The sequence below is a fragment of the Balaenoptera borealis genome (assembly GCF_965194805.1).
Source record: "Balaenoptera borealis genome assembly, chromosome: 11".
NCBI lineage: Eukaryota > Metazoa > Chordata > Mammalia > Artiodactyla > Balaenopteridae > Balaenoptera > Balaenoptera borealis.
This window is the reverse complement of record NC_138868.1, coordinates 44,446,842-44,470,083: the sequence shown is the minus strand read 5'-3', so window position 1 is coordinate 44,470,083 and position 23,242 is coordinate 44,446,842. Positions and strand designations below refer to the sequence as shown.

At 40.5% G+C, this 23,242-nt stretch overlaps 1 protein-coding gene and 1 long non-coding RNA gene across 10 annotated transcripts in view; one reads left to right on the top strand and one right to left on the bottom strand.

Moving 5' to 3' along the window:
• MICAL2 (microtubule associated monooxygenase, calponin and LIM domain containing 2) overlaps positions 1 to 23,242 on the top strand; it is a 222,047-nt gene that overhangs the window by 173,134 nt on the left and 25,671 nt on the right. For all 8 annotated transcript variants that reach the window (XM_082341338.1, XM_082341347.1, XM_082341344.1 and 5 more), the window contains 3 exons: positions 11,163 to 11,278; positions 15,027 to 15,119; positions 17,964 to 18,057. In XM_082341338.1, coding sequence (XP_082197464.1) covers positions 11,163 to 11,278; positions 15,027 to 15,119; positions 17,964 to 18,057 — 303 coding nt within the window. The remainder of the gene's footprint in view (positions 1 to 11,162; positions 11,279 to 15,026; positions 15,120 to 17,963; positions 18,058 to 23,242) is intronic.
• Positions 1,127 to 18,048, bottom strand: LOC309605623. 2 transcript variants are annotated; one of them, XR_014231446.1, is made up of 5 exons: positions 17,832 to 17,966; positions 17,005 to 17,188; positions 16,199 to 16,358; positions 11,896 to 15,056; positions 1,127 to 9,571 (listed from the first exon to the last, which is right to left on the bottom strand). It is a non-coding gene; the product is annotated as an uncharacterized lncRNA (long non-coding RNA). The 2 variants fall into 2 exon arrangements; XR_014231445.1 differs by lacking the exon at positions 1,127 to 9,571 and having other exon boundaries at positions 11,287 to 12,046; positions 17,832 to 18,048.

The following is a 23,242-nucleotide window of genomic DNA, read 5'->3' as shown; positions in this document are numbered from 1 at the left end:
GTAGGGAAGAGAGTTCAGTATGAACTGAACTCAGCTTTGATTTTGCCAGAGGTGGCTGGGTGTTTGACAGGGAGAATGAGGGAATAGGGAGAGGGGTGAGTGGTGTCTCAGTAGAGTCAGGGAAGTGAAAAGTTCTATACGGTTGGTTAGTGTAAATGCTGGTTAGGTCAGCTGGGTCTGTTAGCTGGCAGTGATTGAAGTTAGGATTCTATCCTCCCCCAGAAACTGGGAGACAGAGGCCCTATCCTTCCTGATGATTGCATTTGAAAGGACTGGCTTTCTGGTCCTCCTGAGTGATAGGAGATACATATACATCTCAAAGGGACAGAAGAAGGATTGACAGTTGTAAGCCCTTTTTAGTAAAGGCTCTAAGAAAGTGTGGTCAGGAGCCTATAGACAGGTGTTGGCTAAAACAAACAGTAAATTCATTTGTCAGTCTTGAGTTTTCTCAGGAAGGTACTTTAAGGGGGACTGGGTCATCCTAGGGATGTGGCCTTGAACTGTTAGAAACTGCCAGTGTTTAAGTCTTTCAGTGTAGGAAGAAGTGGGTGGGCTAAACTATTTGTGTTGAGAGCCTAGTTGCTACAGGCCAAGGTTGAGGTCTAGTCGAGGGGGCTCAGGTGAGCTTGGCTAGAGTATGGGGGAAGAGAGAATCTCTGTCAGTACATACCTGGGAGTGAATTGCTAGGTCCTGGGGTTAGGCGTGATTGGTTTGCTTTAGTAGGTACTGTCAAATGGTTTTCCAATGTGGCTGTGCCAATGTATATACCCTCCAGCAGGAACTGAGAACTCCCCTTGACCCACATCCTTGCCAACACTCCATAGTCTCAGTTTTGTTTTGTTTTGTTGATGTCGCCATTTTTATGGGAGTGTGGTGGTATCTCATGGTTTTAATTGGCATTTACCTGATAATGATGTTGCACTACTGTTCACATGCTTATGTAGATATTTTCTTGTATGATATCTCTATTCAAGTCTTTTGTCCATGCTTTCATTATGTAGTCAGCCCTTTCCTTATTGGTTTGTAATCTGTGTAGATTCTGGATATAAGTCCTTTGTCAGATATAGATATATATATATATAGATATATAGATATATAGATATATAGATATAGATATAGATATATATATATAAAAAATATCTTCTCCCACTCTTCCGCTCACTTTTTCACTCTCTAAAGGTGTTTTTGATAAACAAAGACACTTATTTTAATAAAGCCAAATTTATCAATATTTTCCCCTATTGTTGATTTTTGCATCCTGTTTATGAGATCTTTCCCTATCCTGAGGTCACAAAGATACTGTTGTGTGTTACCTTCTGGAATTGCACTGTCCAATAGGGTAGCCACTATTTCACACTTGAGATAGGGCTAGTGTGAGTAAGGAATTGAATTTTTAATTTTATTTATGTTAATGGATTTAAATTTTAAAACTGAAGCTGTATAAAATATTTTTCTATTCAACTCAATGTTTCTCTTTTGATAGGATTACATTTCACTTTAATTATTGAAAATGTATTGTCTAAACCAAGATGTGCTCATTCCAAGAAGCTCTCATTGTCTGGTTCACAAAATGCCCCTGGCCAGATGCTCAGCATCAAAGACATAAGGGCCTTGAAAGTTCTAACAAGCCAGAAAATGGTTGATGTTCCCCTCCGTGGAAAATAGCACTGGCCTTCAACAGCACAGACATTCCCGATTGGTTAAGCCACAGCTTACTCTTGGGCTGGGAGTCCTTGTGGGGGACAGTTGTAGATGTTTACAAATTCAAGCCCATGTTTAAAACCATTCAAGGGCTTCCCTGGTGGCACAGTGGTTAAGAATCCACCTGCTAATGCAGGGGACACGGGTTTGAGCCCTGGTCCAGGAAGATCCCACATGCTGCGAAGCAGCTAAGCCCGTGCACCACAACTACTAAGGCTGTGCTCTACAGCCCGTGGTCCGTAACAAGAAAAGCCACCGCAATGAGAAGCCCGCGCACCACAGCGAAGAGTAGCCCCCACTCACTGCAACTAGAGAAAGCCTGCGCACAGCAACGAAGACCCAACGCAGCCAAAAATAAATAAATAAATAAATATTTTAAAAATTTAAAAAACCCTTCAAATACTTCCAAAAATTAAAGTTATATCTGAAAACCATTTGTATGGTTCTTTCCATAAATTTCAAAGGTCAGTAACTATTATTTTGGTGCATATAGCAGGCTGTACCAAGTAATATCTCCCCTTGAGCATCCTGGCAAATCATCCCAGGTAAACTGGTTATTACTTCAGTCACTTATTTATCACCAGTGATGAGTTTCATTTTGGTAGCCATGTAATTTTTATAAAATTTACCTTGTTTTCCACAAATCTTTTCTACAAATAAAGGAGCTATATATGAAAAAAAAAACCCCAAGAAACAAGATGTGCTGTAAGTATAAAATATGCACCAGATTCTGAAGACTTAGTTTGAATGAAGTAATGTAAAAGATCTCATTAATATTTTTATATTTGATTACACATTGAAATGATAATATTTTTGAAATTTGAGCTAAACATATGATTAAGACTAATTTCATCTGTTTTTACATTTTTTAATGTGGCTACTAGAAAATTTTAAATGACATACATGGCTCATGTTGGATTTCTATTGTACAACACTGTTATAGAAGCTTTATTATTTTATCTTTCATAATTAAGTCTATGACCAATGTAGGATAGATTTTTGTATATTCTGTGAGGTAGGGTGAGGGTTTATTTTTTTTCCGTGTTGTTATCCAGTTGATTCAGCAGCATTTATTAAAAAAGCCATCTTTTTCCCCCACTTCATTGCAGTAACACTTTTGTCATTAATGAGGCAGGTTCATTTTTGAACCTTCTATTCATTTCCACTGGTTTGTCTGTCCTTGCACCTGAATCACTCTGTTTTCATTATGTGGTTTTATAATAAATCTTCATAGTCTGAAGTAAGTTCTCCACTTTGTTCTTCAAGATTGTTTGATATTCTTGGCCTTTTGCATTTCCATATGACTTAAAGAATCAACTCATCAATTTCCACAAAAATATTTTCTGGGCATATGACTAGTATTGCATTGACTCCAGAGATAAATTTGGAGAAAATTAACATCTTTATAATAGTAAATCTTCAAATCCCTGGACATGATACATTCCTAAAGACTTCTGCAATTTCTGTCAGTGTTTTGTAGTTGTAGTGATCTTGCACAATTTTCATTACATATATTCCCTGGTATTCAATTTTTGTGTGTACAGTTATAAATGATACAGTTTTAAATTGATTAATTTAGAGACATTTGATAGCTTTAGAATATTGTGTCTTCTGATCTGAGAACACACTATAACCCTCTATTTAGTCAGAGTTCATAAAAATTCAGGTTATAAGTCCTTTATCAGATATGTGTTTACAAATATTTTCTCCCAGCTAGTGGATTGTCTTTGCATTTTCATCATCCAAAGAACAGCAGTTTTTAATTCGATGAAGTCAAATTAATTAATTTTTTAATAATTTGAATTAGATTTAAGAAATCTTTCTAAACCCAAAGTTACTAAGGCTTTCTCCTATGTTTTCTCTCAGAAGTTTTACAGTTTTTAGCTTTTGGGCTTAAGTCTATAATCCAATTCTAATTAATTTCTTATAGTAAATAAAAGTCAAAGTTTTTTGCCCATAGATATCCAATTGTTAAAGCACCACTTGTTAAAAAGTCTCTTCTTCCCCCATTGTGTTACAATGTCATCTTTACAGATAATTAGTTGACTGTATACGTGTGGGTTTACCTCTGTACTCTCTACTCTGTTCCATTGATCTGTATATTTATCCTTATACTCTTGATTACTAGAGATTTAGAGTAGATCTTGCAAACAGGTAGTGGGAGTCCTCAAATTTTGTTCTTAAAAGTTATTTTGGCTGTTCTAGGTCTTTTGTGTTTCCATAAAAATTTTAAATTTAGCTAGTCAATTTCTACCAAATAAGCCTGCTGGAATTTTGATTGGGATTGTTTTTAGTCTCTAAATAATTTGGGAAAAATTGATACCTACTGAGTCTTTCAGTCCATGGAGATGGAATATCTCTTAATTTATTTAGGTTTTCTTAGTTTTCAGTGTGTAGTTCCTGTGCATATTTTGTTAAATGTATCCCTTAAGAATTTCACAGTTTGTTGTTGTTACTGCTGTAAATGGAGTGGCTTTCTTAATTTTGATTTTCAGTTGCTCATTGTTAATATGTAGAAACGCAATTGACTTTTTCTGTTGTCCTTGCTAAAATCACTTATTATTCTAGTAGCTTTTTTGTGAGATTTTCTACACAGATAATCATGTTGTCTGAAAATAAAGACAGTTTGACCTCTTCCTTTCCAGTTTGTATACCTTTTATTTAATTTTCTTGTACTGCCTGGGACCGCCTATACAGTGCTAAATAGAAGTGGTAATAAATAGATCATTATCTTTTTAGCCCAATATCAGAAGACTTATCTTTCTATTTGCTGTAGATTATTTTTATAGGTACTCTTTTTATTGGTTATAACATTATGTGCTTAACATGTACAGCATTATATTTTGACTCCTATATACACTACTGTGTGCTCACAACCAAAGTTTTAGTTCCCATCCATCACCATACAGTTGACCCTCTTTACCCATTTTTCCCTCTGGTACCCTCTTCCCTCTGGTAACCATTACTCTGTTCTCTGTATCCACATGTTTGTTTTTATTTGGTTTGATTTGATTTGTTCATTAATTCATTTATTTTTGTATTCCACATATAAGTGAACTCATATATATTTGTCTTTCTCCATCTTATTTCACTTAGCATAAAATCCTCAAGGTCCATCCATGTTGTCACAAGTGGCAAGATGTCATCCTTTTTTATGGCTGAGTAGTATTCTCTCCTATACCACATCTCTATGAATGTAGCATAGTGATGAACATAGCATAGTGTGTATATCTGTGATGAACATAGCATAGTGATGAATGCAGCATAGTGTGTATATCTTTTGAAATTAGTGTTTTGTGCTCTTTGGATAAATACCCAGAAGTGGAATAACTGGATCATATGGTAGATCTATTCTTAATTTTTTGAGGAACCTTCACACTGTTTTCTACTGTGGCTGCACCAATTTATATTCCCACCAGCAGTATATGAGGGTTCCTTTTGTTAGATATGTAACTACTCAGATTTTCTATTTCTTCTTTTGTCAGTTTTGTAAGTCATGTTTTTCAATAAATTTGTCCATTTAATCTAAATTTTCAAATTTATTGTCATAAAATGGTTTATGGTTACTAACTTCCTTTAGTACTCTGTAGGACTTTTTATCCCCAGTATTGGTAGGTGTGTTTTCTGTCTCTTTTTTCTCAGTCATTCTTCGTGGAGGTTATCAATTTTGTTCATCTTTTTAAAGAAGAAAATTTTTGCTTTGTTAATTTTCTATTTTATTTCTGCTTTGTCTTTATTGTCTTTCATAATCTGTTCTTATCTTGAGTATTTTCTTCCTTTTTGGTTTCCTTAGGTTCATTTGGTGGTTCTTTTTCTAGTTTCTTGAAGTAGATCTTAGAGCATCAATTCTCAACTTTTCTCTTTTGCATAATGTATACATTTAAAGCTCTAAATTCCCCTCTAATCATCGCTTTAGCTGCATTCTAGTCATTTTGTTATACCATATTTTTTATCATCAGTTAATTTAAATTTATTTTTATTTCTTCTTTGATCTGTAGGTTGTTAGAAAGTATTGCTTAAGTTCTAATCATTTTGAAGTGTTCTACTTATATTTTTTATTAATTGATTTCTAGCTTAACCTCACTGTTGTCAGAAGACATACTATGTATGACTTCAGTCTTTTGAAATTTGTTGATACTTGCTTTATGGCTTGGCATATCACCAATTTAGTGAATGTTCCATGTGGTCTGAAAAAAATTTATATTCTCTAGTTATTGGGGATGTTGTTTTATATCAGTCAATTAGGTCAAATGTATTAGTAGTGTTTGCTCAAATCTTCTGTATCCTTACAGGTTGTCACCTGTACTTCTGACCGACTGGTTATAAGTAGAGGTTCCCCCAGTTCCTTCCTTGGGTTCAATAATTTGCTAGTCTGGTGTAGAACTCAGGGAAACACTTACTTATACTTATTAGTTTATTATAATGGATATGATAAAGGATACAGATGAATAGCCTGATGAACAAATACATAAGATGAAGTCTGGAAGGGTCCCAAGCACAGGAGCTTCTGTCCCCATGGAGCTGGGGTGCAGCACCCTCCCAGCACATGGATGTGTTCACCAATCTGGGAGCTCTCTAAACCCTGTACTTCAGGGATTTTTATGGAGGCTTCATCACATAGGTGTGATCGATTATTAACTCATTTTCCAGCCCCTCTCCCCTCTTCAGAAGATGGAGGGGTAGGGATGATAGTTCCAAGCTTCTAATCATGGCTTGGTCTTTCTAGTGACCAGTCCCCATCCACAAGCCCACCAAGAGCCACTTCATTAGAACAAAAGATACTCCTATCACCTAGGAAATTCCAAGGGTTTTAGGACCTTTTTGTCAGGAATTGGGGTCAAAGATCAAATATTAGCAGAAGCCAGGGGCAGAGACCAATACAGAAAGTCCCTGATTTACACTGGTTCAATTTGCAATTTTTTGACTTTATGGTAATGCAAAAGCAATATGCATTCATTAGAAACCATACTTCACGTTTTGAATTTTGATCTTTTCCCAGGCAAGCAATATGTGGTACCATACTCTCCAGAGAGCCACAGCTCGCAGTCAGCCAGGAGACCTGGCTGGTAAATAACCGATACACAGCCTGTACTCTGTACTCAAACAACCATTCTGTTTTTCACTTTCAGTGTAGTATTCAATAATCTATCAATACATGAGCTAGTCTACCCTTTGTTATAAATTAGGCTTTGTTTTAGATGATTTTTTCCAACTGTAGGCAATGTAAGTGTTCTGAGCACATTTAGGTATGCTAGGCTAAGTTACAACATTTAGTAAGTTAGGTGTATTAAATGAGTTTTCAACTTACAATATTTTCAACTTTGGATGGGTTTATCGGGATGTAACCCCATTGTAAGCAGAGGAAGATCTGTAGGTATATTTCTTATTATTTCACACTATCTTACATTAAACAGTCAATTGTCTTTTAAAGAAATTAAGAACCACAAAGAAAAATTATATTTACCATTTCTGAACCTCTTCATTCCATCTGGTATATTCCTTCTGCTACAGAACTTTTTAAAACTTTTTAATATCCATGTCAGCTAACAACAAATTATCCTAACTTCTTTCTCCTAAAAAAAGCAAAAAAACAACAAAAAAAAACCCTTTCTTTTTGCTTCATTTTTTTTTAAAAAAACAAGGAAGGTAAGGAGAATTTTTTTTTGATATTTGTTTATTTATTTATTATTTTATTTATTTATTTTGTCTGTGCCGGGTCTTAGCTGCTGCACACGGGATCTTCATTGAGGCATGCAGACTTCTTAGTTGTGGCCTTCGAACTCTTAGTTGCAGTGTGCATGCGGGATCTAGTTCCCCAAGCAGGGATCAAACCTGGGTCCCCTGCATTGGGAGTGTGGAGTCTTACCCACTGGACCACCAGGGAAGCCCCTTTTGCTTCATTTTGAATGGGTCATTTCACTGGACATAGAATCATAAGTTGACAGATTTTTTTTGTTCTTTCAGCATTTTAATGATGTTCTATTGTCTCTTGGCATATTTAGGTTCTGACAAGATGTCCATGGACATTCTTATCTTTGTTTCTCTGTATGAAATGTATCATTTTTCTCTGTCTTCTTTTGAGATTTTATCTGTATCTCTGGTTTTTGGCAATTTCATTATCATGAGGCTTGCTATGATTTTCTTTGTGTTTACCCTGCTTGTGGGTTTTTGAGCTTCTTGAAGCTGTGGATTTACAATTTTCATTAAATTTGCATGATTTTCAGCAATATTACGTCAACTATGTTTTCTGTTCCTGTCATTCTCCCTCTGTCTCCTGGCACTCCAATCATATGTATTTTAGACCACTTGATATTGTCCCATGGGTCATTGAGGTTCTATTCATTTTTTCAGTCTCTTTTTCTCTGTGCTTCATTTTAGATAGTTTTTATTTTATTGCTATTATTTAATTTCACTGAATATTTTCCTCTGCAGTATTTAGTCTGTTGTTAAACTGATCCAGTGAAATTTTCATTTCAGATTTTGTAGTTTTCATCTTCATAGGTTCCATTTGGTTCTTTTAAAAATATTTATTGTTTCTGTCCTTATTCTGTTCATGTTTTCTTTTTAAATTCTTGAGCACATTTAGAATAACTCTTTTTAAATCTTTGTCTGCTAATTTCATCATTTCTGAGTCTGCTTTTATTGATTGATTTTTCTCTTGATTATCAGACTCATTGTCCTGCTTTTTTGTGTATCTAGTAACTGCTTACTGGCTGTTAGATTTTGTAAATATTACATTTTAGAGTGTCTAGATTTTGTTTCCTCATTTAAAGAATGTTATATAAGCATTAAAAAATGTTTGACAGGCAGTAGAGTAACTTGCAGATCAATTTGTTTCTTACAAGGCTGGTTTTTAAGCTTAATTAGTTATGTCTATAATGACCTTTACTCTAGAGGTAATTTATCCCTGTTACTCAAGTGCGACTCTTCTGTCGTCTCCACTCTAATGCCCCCAACATTTGCTCTACCCTATTTGGGTAAAACTTGAACATTTTCCAGTCTTGTGAAAGCTTTAGAGATTATTTACCCTGTAACTCTTCAGCAGTTGTCGGCCCAACCTCATGCAATTTCTCTCTATGCATCTATAGTTTATCATTAAGCAATAGACTCAAGTTGACTTTTATGCTTATTTCTGAAGTCTGTTTTCTGCATAGCTCCTTCCTCTCAGTACTCTTCCCCACATATTCCAACTGCCTCAGCCCACTCAAACGGTGACCTTTGTCTTCTCAACTCAATGAATCTGCTATGCTCTGTTTAGGTTCCTCCTACCTGCACTGTGTTCTGGAAAGTGCCTGTAGGCAGAAAGCTACTGTGATTGTAGGGCTTACCTCATGTAAGCTCTGTTCCCGCCTTTATCACAGTTCTGTACTGCCTCTTGTCCAGTGTCTGGAAACAGCTGCTTCATATATTTCATCCTGACTTCTAGTGCTTTGTGGTGGGAGATCAGTCCCAGAATCAGTCACTCCATTATAGCCAGAGTAGAACAATGCTGCAAATTTTTTAAGCTTGCAAATGAAAAGTAAACTAGAATGAATGGTTCTATGATGGAAGAGAGTAAAGGGGAAGAGATTCAAGGGTAACTATTTAACTTTATATAACTTTGCCAGAAGTTTAAGAAATGCATTATATCTGGGAACGTTTTCTCCTCAATTTCAAAATAAAATTCAGTGGAAATATTAAATTTATTTTTGACAGTTAGAAAAAGTTTTAAATTTAGGTTATTATACTTCATAAAATGACGGTAGATTAGGCAGTTTTAGTAATATTGCAGTATTGTTCGTTGGGATCAATGATGATGATGAAGCAATGGCTGCTGCTTCATCTTCTGGGAGAGGCAGCAGATGATGATGATGACATTTATTTAAGCACCTGCAATGAACCAGGCACTGTGTTAGGCTCTTTATATTGATTATGTTTACTCTTCTACAACAGTTCTGCAAGTTAGATGTCATGATCCCCAGAAACTCAGGAGGTGAAGTTAGTTCCTCAAGCTCACACACTAAGAGGGGAATACTCAGTGACTAAAGTACTCAGTGGTGATTTAGTGGCTGGGGCTGGGAAACAGTCTCAGCTCCCCACTAACGATGCCTCCACCGTTATTATGCGGCTCCTGATTTTCTCTTCACCTGAGCGTTCCCATCTGGCAAATTAAAGTGGAAAACAGTTAACTCTCTCCCCAGAGAGGCTGTGTTATTATATAGATGTTTTGCATTATTTTGCTTTGAATAACAGCATATGTAAATGTGTTCCTGGAGGTTAAAATTACCCTTAGTTTTTAAAACTTGGCCTCTCCCACTGGGGTGAATAGTTGAAAATTACAGGGAAGAAAAGGCAGGCTGGAGAGAATGTTAGTCAGCTTGGAATTGCCTCTCCTTCTCCCTCCCCACCCAACACATATTTCTCTTTAGATAGAAGCTGACGCGGCAGAGTAAAGATTAGTAAATCTCCTATCATGGAGTCCTAGCTGGTTCTGATATCCAGTGTTCAAGGTGCGTTAATCCAGATATTAATCATTAACTCTGCATCAGGTTGATGTGTAGGGGCAGATGTTCTAGCTGAGAAGAATAAAAATCTCCTGTGGCACCTGGAACACTTTATCACACGTGATCCCCAGTCAGATCACAAAGAGATCTGAGCGAACACAGGCACTTTCCTGCCTCTAACCATCTACCTCTTTTTCAGGGGTTGGCATCTCCCCTCGACTTCAGCTCTCCCGTGGGCCCTGAATTGTTGAGCCCTCCCTATCTTAAACCGCCTTTCCTGGCATTTGAATCATCACTTCGATGATGTGATAATATCTGCAAGTTGGGAAAATAAAATTGGCATTTGTTTAGCCATAATTAATGAAATATTTATGTTGCATGAGACTATGTGATAAAACCTTAGGCTTAGAGTCCTTTTGCTTCTGATTACATTTGGGATTTTTTTTTTTTCTATGACCAGACATTCTGACGCCAGCCCTTTTACACTGAGCAGATGTCATGTAGTAAAAATGGGTGCCAGATGCTGTGAGCCGCAGAAGGGCGATTTGTTTAAGAGCTGGCTCCGACTTTTTTGCATTCAATTACTCTGCAGAACGAACCTTACACAAGCATTTAGGTAACTCAGCTAACTTCAGACATGAATTTTAATAATAGATTTCATCTCTGAATGCATTCCTAGCAACACACCATATAAATGGTGTTTAAGGAATTAATTGATTTCTGCATAATACCTTTTTATTTTTCACATGAAAAGAGAGCTGCAAAGCTCTTGGCAGGGACCCAGAAATGTAATTAACGTAGAGGGCCAAATTTTCAGTTGCCCTTAGGTGCTGCCGCCTCACGCTCATGGCAGGTGCAGTGAGGGGAGGGCAGGGAGGAAGAGAATGGGGGTAGCAGGGAGGAGGGAGAGGTGGCTTTGGGTCATGATGCAGGAGAAGAAGCTAGGAGTTCAGTGAGTTCTTCTGTTCCCATTTCAGGTCCCAAGCACGTCCCCGTCAGAACGCAGGTGACAGGGACTGCCTCTTCCACCTCTTCCACCACCACCTCCTCTGCAGATGAAGAATTCGATCCTCAGCCTTTCTTGCGGTCAAAGGTAACAACACTTGGCAAACCAAAGGGGGCCTTGGCTTGCGGGGGCCGTTTACCATCCAGATTTCAGACCCAATGTGGGCTCCAGCTGCAGCAGTTTCATTAGGAGAATCACGTTTCATTGCATCTGACAGCAGCCGCTCTTTTTACCTGGAACCCCCTAAGAATTACCTTTATATATATTTTTTTTAACTTTTAGAAACTTGCCTTTCTCAGAGATGTCAAAGTGGGAAGGGGGAAAAAACAGACATATTTACTTGAAACCATTTGGTGACTGCAGCTCTTAAAGTGGTGATCCAACAAGCAAACCATCGAAAAAATTAAAACAAGCAGATGTGTATTTCCCTCGGGGTAGCACAGCTTCATTTAAGAAGCACTAGAGGCAGATTGCATGGAAAACGTTATGTTTATTCTAATCAGAAATACGAAATGTACCATGCAGTTGCATCTAGACTCTGAGGATCCCCACTGACTAGCCGTGTGCCGGCGGGGGAATGGCAGTTCTTCTCTTTGCTTAATGAACATTAATTTCTGGAGAACCCTTTAAATAACTCCCATGCCCATGGATTAAAAAACACAAACGTCATTGTATGTCTTTAAATGTGTCTGTATGTTACATACACGGAGACACGCATCCCATGAGCAAATCCCACCATTGTTTTCTTTATCCTCTGGGGCTGGAAGAGCTGAATGGCTGGACATCATATGCTTCCTGGGCAGACAGAAGCAGTTCACTGCTCTGGCAGTGTTTATTTTTTGGAGCAGTAAGGATCTGTGGAGAAAGAGAGAGAACCAAATTTATTTACTTAAACTCAACTTTTCCATATCTAGCGCTAGGAGCTTTGGCATCATCTCAAGTCATTCAGGGGTTCCAGCTCCCCACGGCCCACCTTGGAGCAAGTCAGGAGAGAGCTGGGACGTGGTGGGGAGAGAGAGAATGAGAAGAAGAGAATACGTAGAGATTTCTGATTTCTAACCGTGGGTGTCCATGATTAGTTAGACACTCAGTACCAATGAATTCTATGTGTCGTGTTGATTTCTGGGATTTCCTTACAGACCCTCTCACCCCCTTGAGTGACCCTGAGTTAATTCTGTATTCAAATGAGGCAGAAGCCCCAGCATCAGCCATTCTGCCACTCATGGGGACCAAAAGAATGGAGTGGCTGAAAGCCATCGAAATGGCAAGACCATGATACCTAGGGCAAGCACTGCGAATAGCTCCTGTCCTCCTGCTGGACCAGAACAGAGCCAGTCATCACATAAGCCTGCAGTGTGGTAAACCTTGCCCGCTTCACCTGGCTTCCAACACGGCCCACTCTTCAGGCAGGGAAGCTGGCAAAAAGGTTCCTTCTTTATGACTTCCCAAGGGCTCACACTGAAGGAACAAGGGAAGTGCTTTCCCTTCTAGTTTCTTTATCTCTTCTGCCCCATATAGGTGTGTCCCCAGCCACATGGCACAGAGCCCACGTCAGCTCAAGTGAACCTTTGCAAAGGAAACTGGAGACAGGATATGCAGCCTCGCCTCTTTGCTCTGCCCCCTCCCCTCAGGTTAATGCCTGGATCTGAGAGAGAGGGGGACAGGCAGCTTGTCTTCAGTCCTGCCAGATTTCTCCCTTTCTCTGTCCTTCATCTTTTTCTTCCTTAGCCCTTAGACGTTTGCCTTTCTTCTCTGTATCGTCATCACCATTATTGAAGATGTGAGAACCGTGCCTGGTGCAATGTAAGGCTATATGAGCGTTTGTTAATAAATCATCCTTCTTTTTTTCTATGTCCACATCTTTTAATAAAAGGCAGTAAAGGACTTTCTTTCCCTGTCTAGGTTCTGCTTTGCTGACTCTTGATAAAGCAGTTGGGGTTTGGCAGCTTTGCTGCTGGGAAGTGCTAAGACAGCGCGATGCTGTCAAGGCATCCCTCGCTGAAATTGTTTGAATGGTCTTAATTTAGGGGGGAAGTTTGATATTTCTATAAAGCAGAGGTCCTTGATGCATCTGCACCGAATTTGGCACAGGAAAGGCAGAATAAACTCGATAGAAATGTGGACACTGGATTCAGGTTACCTGCGCTTAGCTCCTGGCTCTACCAATTCCGGATTGTGTCATCTTGGGCAAGTTATTTAACTTCTCTGAGTTTTGATTTCCTTATCTGTGAAATAAGGTAATTTGTGGAATAAATAAAATGATGCATGTGAAGTAATCAGTACAGTGTCTGGCACATAGCACACAAAAAATGCTGGCAATTATTATGTAGATTAGTATAGTGGAAGCTCAAGAGATATTTGTTAAATAACACCACACCCCTCCCCACCCAGCCTTCCCAGAAAGGTCCTGGCTGCTTAAAGGAGAGGTTCCCTCACCCAAATGGCCTGGAACCTCTGCAGTGGTTGACAGTCAATCTGGAAGTTGTCCTCTAGCAATAGAGATGTGATATAGAATAAGTTTGAGTTCTGAGAGCCAAAATTTCCTTCCAAGGATGAAAGAAAGGATGAAGATCTTTAGGATTCTACATCCTACAGAGAATTTTAGAAAAACCAAGTTTCGTCATTGAGCTAAATGTTTTCACCAATGATCCGTAAACATTCTGAACCCTGAAAGCTGGATGCTCTCCTAAGGAGAGTGATGGAATGGGTGGCCGAATGACAAGGATCCAGAAAGCCCTGGAAAGGCACTTGCTTTTAAGGTAAAATCTCTGACCTCTATTATGGACCTGGGGTCAGGCCTGTTAGGTCTATTCCCCACTTGTGGATTTATAGTCCTTTTAATGGGCAAATATTCAGCTCAGCCAGAGCTACTGAATGCCCAGGCACCAGGCTAGATGTAACAAGTTTTTAATTCCATATTTATTTCTGCCAGCATAGAAAAAAGTCTCTCGTATGTTCTCATTCTCATCCTAATATAGAAAATTGATGTGTATGCTCCGAGAAGGCAAACATAATAAAACTGGCCCAAGTTGGACATTTATTTTGTATATGTAAGATGTATACATACATACATTATACATACTACATACATACACACACATATATGAAAAATAGTAGATTTTAGTAAGAAATTATAATCATGCTAATTTGTATAATAATAATATAATAATCATACTGGTAACAGTAAAAATCATAGTATTTACTGAATATCTATCCCATATCTTTTTTAAGTATTCTGCAAAGGACTTGACCCACCTTACCCCATTTAGTCCTTATCCCATCCCTACAAGGTAGGCATTAAATCATTCTCATCGCTCTGAAGAGGACGCTGAAGTTCAGAAAGTTGTATGACATCCCGAAGCTCACAGAGCTCAGCTGGGGTTTGAATGCCAGCTTTGCATGGCTCCTGGGCCCAGTGCTCAAACATTATTCTCTGCTGCCTCTCCAATCAGAAGAGTCTCCTGAAACTTCCCGTATGTGGAGCTGGTCACACCACTACTTCTCCTTTCTCTGCTGTCTAAAACCTGGAAGAGACACCGTCAGGATCTGGACAGCTATTTTAAATGCCTCAATTTTGAATGTTCTGTATTCTACTAGCCCAGGCACACAGAGAACCCAGTGGTATTAATGACATATTTGTACAAGCAAAGTGAAGTAGGGAAGGCAATCTTATGCCTAGATACAGAACATTTCCATCACTGCAGAAAGTTCTGTTGACATTGTTGTTCTAGAAGCTAAGCAGTGGTTTGGTTGGAGAGGGCAGAGTGTGTGACAGTATTTTGTAAATTTCAGCTTCATTTTTCAAGACATATTTTTTTCTTCTTGGTTTTTGTAGGAGAGGAAGACACTAAGAAGAAGAAGGAAGCTAGAAAAAGCAACAAAACAATTGGTTAAGCAAGAAGAATTGAAAAGACTTCATAAAGCTCAGGTCAGAAAACAAACTTGAGCTGAGTGAGTGGGTCTGGGATCCTGGGGATCTGGATCTGGAAGCCTTTGGAAATCTGTATTGCACTGGGGAAAGATAGGTCTCTCTTCTCTGAGCAACTGGGCTTGTGGCTATTCTAAAGGCTCTGACTCAAGCCCTGGTGGGACTCTGGGGCCTGGAGGGCCCAGGTGTTGAGTTGACCCACTCCCAGCTGCCTTTCCATCTGCAGACGCGTGTCCTGCAAAGTGAGCTGGAACAGCAGCCAACACACAGCCTTGGGAACAATCCCAGGCCCTTAGTGCCACACACCAGTGGCCTTAGTTTTGTCCTCTGTGAGGACACAACCTTCCCCTGACTTTCTGACAGTGTCCTTGCTGAGCTGACAACTACTGGGGCTGTCTCTATTCCAAGGTTAGTTGAACACACAAGCATCTAGCATTCTGCTACAGATTTCCTGGGCTGATTGTTTACTCCAAACATTTCTGCCCAAGTTGATCTGCCCACCTGCAAAATGAAGCAGAAAGTCAAGGCACACCCCCTCTCCCTGAGGACCCCAAACCTAGCCTTGAGGGACAGTTGGGTTTTAGGACAGAAGGACTTAAAATGACCACTCATGTTAATGCAGCATACCCTACATCCCTTCTTCCAGTTGTTCGCTTTATCAGGCCGGGTAGTCCTGTAATTTGTTTCTGACAAAAGCAGGAAGTCACTTACTCCAGCCTCCTTTACTCTTCTCAGTGACTGACTTGGGAGCCACCCCCTTCACCTAGTGGCTGGGAAAACTTCCCATAAATTCCCTCTGTCCATTCTCAACTTCTGAAACAGGCTTTCTTGAAACATTTCAACTTTTCCTTCTGAGAACATCAGAAGTCTTTATGAAATGGATTGGCAAACTCAGCAATTTCCCCTCCTTCTATTTTTACTCCAGACAGTAGGCAGTGATAACAGAAGAATTACAATGGCCTTTTGAGGCCTAATCTGCTAGCACCCATACCAGTCCTGTATAATCTTTGAGATTTTCATCCTTAGTTTCTAAAGAATGACCACCATATCAATCAGCTTGAGCTGCCATAATGACATACCACAGACTGGGTGGCTTAAACCACAGAAATTTATTCTTTCACAGTCCTGGAGGCTGGAAGTCCAAGATCAAGGTGCCTGCAGGATTGGTTTCTGGTGAGGACTCTCTTCCTGGCTTGTAGACAGCTGCCTTCTTGCTGTGTCTTCACATGACCTTTTTTTCTGTGTGCATTCAGAGAAAGAGAGAGAGAGAATTTTGGTATCTTTTCCTTTTCTTATAAGGACACTAGTCCTGTTGGATTAGGGCCCACTGGTATGACCTCACTTAACCTTATTTACCTCCTTAAGGGCCCTATCTCCAAACACAGTCTCTTTAGGGATTAGGACATCAACATATGAATTTGGCGGGGTGGCAGGGGTGGGGGTGGAGGGGGCACTACTCAGTCCATAACAACTATAGGGCCATAATTGCAAAGTAATCAGTAATAAAGTCATTTAAATGTTTCCCTTCCTTTAGCAATTCTACACCGTGCCAGCAAGAGACAGATCTATAAAGATATAATTGTCTTTAAAAGAGAGACAGAGAGGAAGAGGGCATAAAATTACAAGTAGTTTTAGATAGAATTCCCATCTATTTCAGATTTTATGTTCGGGGCTTAAACACTCTCAGCTGAGACAGGAAGCCAGGTGGCTGCTCCGTCCCCACCCCTCCCACCGCCACCCTTGCTTGGGCCTCTTCACGGGTTGCAGATGCCTCAGCGTTTGTACTTTGAATCCAGGGGAGACTTAGAACGATGTGGAGTTAAGGAGGAAGAGGAGTGAGACAGAGCTAGAGGAAGGTAGGAAAGGAAGAACACACACGTTCTACCTGCCCAGACAGCTGCCACTTCCTTGAACACACCTGGTCTGCCAGGTGCAAAGTCTGTTCTGTCAAGAGATGTGCCTTTTGGCAGCGTGTGTTTGAAAGCAGACAAAATGGACTGGGATGAACAGAATGTACAGAGGAAAGGTTTTCCCTTCATTTTCCTTCCTCATATACAAGCGAGAAGTAGCTGGTAAGGAAAATAAACATGTAAAGGCAAACGCAGTCATGATCCCAAGCCTCGCTAGGTGCCTTGATGGTTAGGTTAAGGTTATGGAGGGGGTGCCTTAACGGGATAAACATTTCTGTCTTGTCTTAATAAACTGCTAGTAATAAGCCACAGTGCACTTCCACAGGCAATCAAGAGCCCCCGTGGTGCAGTGAAAGGATAGGTTGCCCATTTTTAGCTGAGGACAGGAGCAGGACAAACCAAGAGAGGGACACCCAGCCCCAGGAGTTGGCCCACGTCTCCTGCTCCAGAACAACTTCTTGGGAGGTATCTGCCGGTTCTTCTTGGGAAAAGAAACGTGCCCTGTGTTTGCCCCCGGAGATCCTGTCCTACTCTGGGTAGGGACTGTAGCTCTGATGGCTATGCCGTCACCGTGGTCAGAGGCCGAGGCTCCGCGGAGTCCAGGAACTACGAGGACCACCCACCCAGCCCAGCAGCCTCTGCCTGAGAGCATGTCTGTGTGACTGGCCTGGTCAAAGGGGAGTGTTTTAATGTCTCCTTGGGGGCAAATTGAGCTTACACACAGACTCCTTGCTTTATGTTTTCATACTTAAAGAAAGGAAATGTCAAGTTCTAGTTGTTTTGGGAATTCATAGGTTCTTACCCAGTTAATCAAGGAGGTGGCATCACGAGGGAAAGGGCTTCTTCCTCTTGGAAAGTAGGCGGCAGAAGTGGCGCCCTTGCATGACTCTGCGCGTTGAAAGTACCTGCGTGACATATGATCCTGGCATTGCAGGCCATCCAGAGGCAGCTGGAAGAGGTGGAGGAGTGGCAGAGGGCTTCCGAGATCCAGGGCGTGAGGCTAGAGAAGACGCTGAGAGGAGAAGCAGGTAGGCATCCCTGCGGGCGGATCTGGAACAGCGGGCTGGGGCCCGTGTCTGTGGTCTGAAAACAGTGCCGGTCTAACCATCCGGGCAAAACAGTGAGACCTTGTCACCTGCTATGGAACTGTCAACACGGACCTGCGGTGCTCAATCCGCAACTGCTTCCCACTTTCAGAATCAAACTGGTTGTCCTGTTTGAAATTCCCAGGGCATCAGTCAGCCTGTGGGCCTTGGATTTCTGGTCTGTCCAGTCTCTCTTCTGCTAGTGTGAATGTTCTTTGCAATTCAGGGATTAAGATAAATTCAGGAGAAACAGTTGGGTGTTGAAGCAATGTTGGTAGTGATTCAAAGCCTGGACTTGGAGTCAAAGTCCTGGTTTCTCCCTTTACCACCTGTAGCTCCCTTTATCAGCTGTAGGGCCTTGGGCCAGTCACGTTCTAAACCTTTATGAACTTTCGTTTTCTCCTCTAAAATTTGGATAATAGTGGTTTCCTATCTTATAGAGCTGAAATAACGATTAAAGGAGATATATATATATACATGATGAAATATATATATGATGAAATTAAATCAGCACATTACCTGGCACAAGGTAAAGCAATGAATAGTAACTGTTCTACTGGTAGCTTCAGATTCTTAGATGCAAACAGAATTCATCTGGTGAAGGCCTGCTTTGTACTGGACATTAAGACAGTAGGTCTGTAATGATAAGTATGACATTTCCTGCCTTTGAGAAGTTTATGGTCCATTGAGGGACACAGACATGTGAATAAACCACAATACAGGGGGACGAGGGCTGTGATGGGAACAAGCATTAGGGTGGAATGAGGACAGAATCACGAGGTTCCTAACTGATCTCGATGGGGAAGGGTGGTGGTCAGCCTAATCGCCTGGAAGGGGTGATTTGTTAAGACAAGAACTGGAGAAGGAACAGGAGGTTACCAGGGAGGTGAGGAGACTATTCTGGCAGAGGGAACAGTACCTGCAAAGACCAAAAGTAAAAAGACGTGAAATGCCATAACGCATAAGGAACCAGCAGAGAGTTTTGAGTGAGGAATGAAACTGAAAGAAATCTATGTGTTTGTGGAAACCATCCAGCAGTGGTGTAGCTAGTGAATTGGGGTCAATGGGGGGTATTGTCTCTTTTTTAAAATTGAAGCACAGTTGATTTACAATATTGTGTTAGTTTCAGGTATACAGCAAAGCGATTCAGTGATATATATATGTGTGTATATTAGGGGTATTGTCTCTTTAATTTCTGATGTGATGTCTTTAGCCTTCTGTATTTGGGATATAAAATGTGAGAAAGCAGACACTGAAAACACATATCTCTGTGTGTGATCATGTAAACAACATAGGGAAAGGTTAGGGCTTCAGTTCTCTTAAAAGTTCAGTTATTCGAGAATAATGGTACCAGCAGGGGCAGACCCAGATTTTGTGAGGCCTGAAGCTCATACAAAGTCATGCAGGCAAACCTGTGGGGCTGCTCCCAGAGCCCTGCAAGGGCCAGTCCACGTGAGAGGCCCTGTGGTTTCAGCTTCTGTAGCTGTGTGGTTATTGTCTCTCTGGAAATGTTGGAGTCTGACTTTACCCCTCTGTGCCTCAGCTTCTGTGTTTCTGAAGTGGGAGTGATAATTATACTTGTTCCTTGGATTTGTGGTGAGGATTGGCTAAAACAATGTATGTGGGAGCTCTAGCACAGTGCCTGGCATGGGAGAGATGGTTAATAAATATTTGCTCCTTTTCTTACAATACTCTGTGCATTTCCTTGCAAAGAGAACCCAAATCCACCCATCAGAAGTAGGGTTCTTGACAAAAATGGTAACTGTTTCTCACTGCTTGGAGTCCCTGCCTACCTCTACAGCCATTGTCAGGGCTTTCGATACAATGAAATGTTTGGTCATATTCCCGATCAAGAAGGCTTGGCACTTGTCTTTAGGAATCCGCTGACTTCAGTGAGAGCCTTAGAAGTGAAAAGGATAAACCAACAAAGCTAGGACATGTTTCATTTTGCTGGGGAGGCAGTATGGCGTGGTGGGGTAAGTAAAATTGTAAGCGTCAAGGAGCCCTGTGTTCAAATTCTGTTCCACTGCATTTAGGCTGTGTGGTTTTGGGAGAATCACTTAACCTCTCTGCTCTCAGATTCCTTATGTGAAAAATGGAGCTAATAATCCTCACATTACCAGGTCATTTTGAGAATTAAGTGTATTGGTGGACCAAGAGTCTCCCAAGAGTGCCTACCACATTGTAGGCATTTAATAAATGGCTACTGATATTATTTTACAAAATGTTAAATATCCATTCACACTTTTTAAAGAATTGACTCTCTGATCTTTATTGCTTGAAATTTAAAGTCTGGAAACCAAATTTTTAAAGCTTCTGAAAATCTCCCTCACCCTCAATATAAAAAAAGGCTATTTGCAGTTATCAGCTAAAGAAACTCGGCCAGCTTATGGTGTTTTCAAAGGTGTATTTGCCTGGCCAGAAGATGGATTCTGTTCATTCCCTCTATATCCTTGGTAATTTAATTCCCCTGTTAAGTTTATGGGCCTTTTTCTCCTTAATTGTCCTTATGTGGGTGACAGATGCAGATTAACAAGGGGCAGGAGACTGAAAGAGTCAAGTCACAGAGAGCGGCCCCAAAGGAAACCAAACAGAAGATTTGCAAACCAGGCATTGAAATTAATACACTCGAACTTGTAATAACATTTGTGCAATAATAGTATTCCTTTGCAGTTTAATATTCTACTCAGCCTCTTTAAGAGCTTGCCCTGGTGCTTAATGAATGACCGATGTTTATTAGGTTAAGTTGTATTTGAGCTGGCCTGGGCTGCTCTGGTTCAAGTGATTTAATGGGAATTATTTAATAAGTATTATTAGGATAATTAGAAAATGATCACAGTTAGGCAATAATATTGAACTATAAAGGTTGTGAATAACCAGATTTAGAGACAGGCCTGAAAACATGAGTCGTCTGCGACAGTTATGCAAGTCTCCTCTGATAATGATGTGCGCCAGCCTGAAAGGGTCTTTTGTTCCTAGGAGTTATTCATTAGGCGAGCATTGAATTAGAGGAACACGCGGGGGTGCAGGACAGAGGGCAGTGATGGCTGATGAGCAAAATGAGGCTTTGATGAGCTCCCAATTGTCGTGACAACAATTCCTGCTTTCTCTTTTTCCAACAGTCAGAAACAAGCTCTCCCACCCCCAGGAAGGGTTTTTCCCCGTTTTGTCAAGGCAAGGGAAACAAAGAAAAACAAAAGTCCAACAATCCACCCCAGATGACAAGTCATTATGTTCTGTAGGGTGTGTGTGTGTGTGTGTGTGTGTGTGTGTGTGCGTGTGTGTGTGTGTGTGTGTGTGTGTGTGTGTGTGTAAGTGTGAGAGATGGACGTCCTTGACAAAGGAAATGGATTCTCCTGATGGTCCTAGCTGCCCAGAGTAAAGGACCATGATATACAGCGGCCTGATTGCTCTGAGCCTTACCGTCTATGAAGAGGTCAAGTCGAGCTTTGCAGCCACTTAGACTCTTCTTGGTTACCTTCTGGTTTTGTTGGTTGTCAGTGTAGTGGTCAGTGTTATGTGCGATGGAACACCACAGTTTAGCAAGAGACCACCATTCAAATTTAGTAGATAACAGAATCTGTGCTTTCTTTCAATACCTGGGGACAGGTAAAATCTGGTGAAAACTGAGATCAGCTTTGAGGGAGAAAAGATTAGTCCCCAGGGGAATGTAACGGAATATTCCTCCCTTATAGCTTTACCAACTTTGAGGATGGCTTACGAGTTGATTGCCTGCATCCCTGCGTTGAGCTTCTTGCTTTTTTGTTTTAGAGCCTGATGGCTTTTCCTTCACACAGATAAGGGGTTTACAAAGAAATAGCAGGATGTCTGAGGCTGCCAGCAGGTGGCAGCAGGAGCACACATTATGACAAGAGAAATTGCAATGAACCCTAGGCAGGAAGAGGGAAGTAGTTTGGCTTACACTCTGTGGTTTTTATCTTGACTGCTGCTGAGGAACAGAAGAAACAATAATTTCCTGGATGATAAAGCAACGAGGTGCCCTGAAAATAACACAGATATTAGAATCCGACACTCCTGAGTTTGAATCCTGATGCCATTCATAGACAAAGACTCTGAAGTTGGTAGCTAAGCAACCAAGGAATTTGGATGGATTTGCTACACTCTATGTGCTGAAAGTAAACAGTGATATTCAGTGCATCAGAGCAAGGGAGCTTTTACTCACAACACAGCAAACAGCAGGAGCAGCAGTGTGGTACAAGTTGCCCTGTATCTAAGTGCCAGGGTGTAGCCTGATAGGCCCTGATGGCAGCTGTGCACACAGTGGATTGTGCCACAGTAGAGGAACTCAGCAGCTTTTATGGCAAGCAGTAAGTAAGCCAACGCCCTTTCCCAGGAAGCAAGTAGTCTACTTGGCTGGCTGCAAGAGTGGCTCAGGGACACAGGATGGTTAGGCCTTGCTCTTTGGCACACTCAGCAAAGACATGCAGGGATGCTGGTTTATGACAGATTGCCTCACTCAACAAATGTCAGTAATCCATTTATTATGTATTTACCTCTGTTTTTAGCCTCAGTAGCCACCTGGTCGAGCAGTGGCCTTATAACAGAGATGGGCCCAGTGAGGGCGAGACTAAGATTCTCTTCCTGAAGAAGCCTTGGGTCCTCTCTCCATTGCATGGATTCTAGGGTCATTGAGGCTTCAAAGCTGTGTGCCCTAGACAATTGCTTTACACAAAAAAATTCCCATGACAGCAGCAAGAAATATGTTTTATATCACAAGTTAGTACATATAAATATATAACTGAATAAAATGTTTCAAGAGATAATATTGAATTTTGCTACATATAAAAGACTACTACTTTCTATTCTGTCTCATTTTTAGTGCTTGTTGTGACCCATAAAATTAATTTTGCAACCCTCGGTTTTAAAAAACACTGTCGTGATAATTTTATCTGAAAAAAATATTTTAAACTAAATACGAAACTGGCCACCTCATCCAAGGATACAGAATGTGGTTCCTAAGAAGTGTGGAGCAGTGGAATGGTGGACTAAATACTATAAAAGCCCATTCACTGCAACAAGATACTTTTGAAATCATTGCTAGGCTCTTAAGTAAGTGAGAGAAATCTCTCAGGGCCAAAAAAGAGAGAGAAAAGAAGGTATGCTGAAG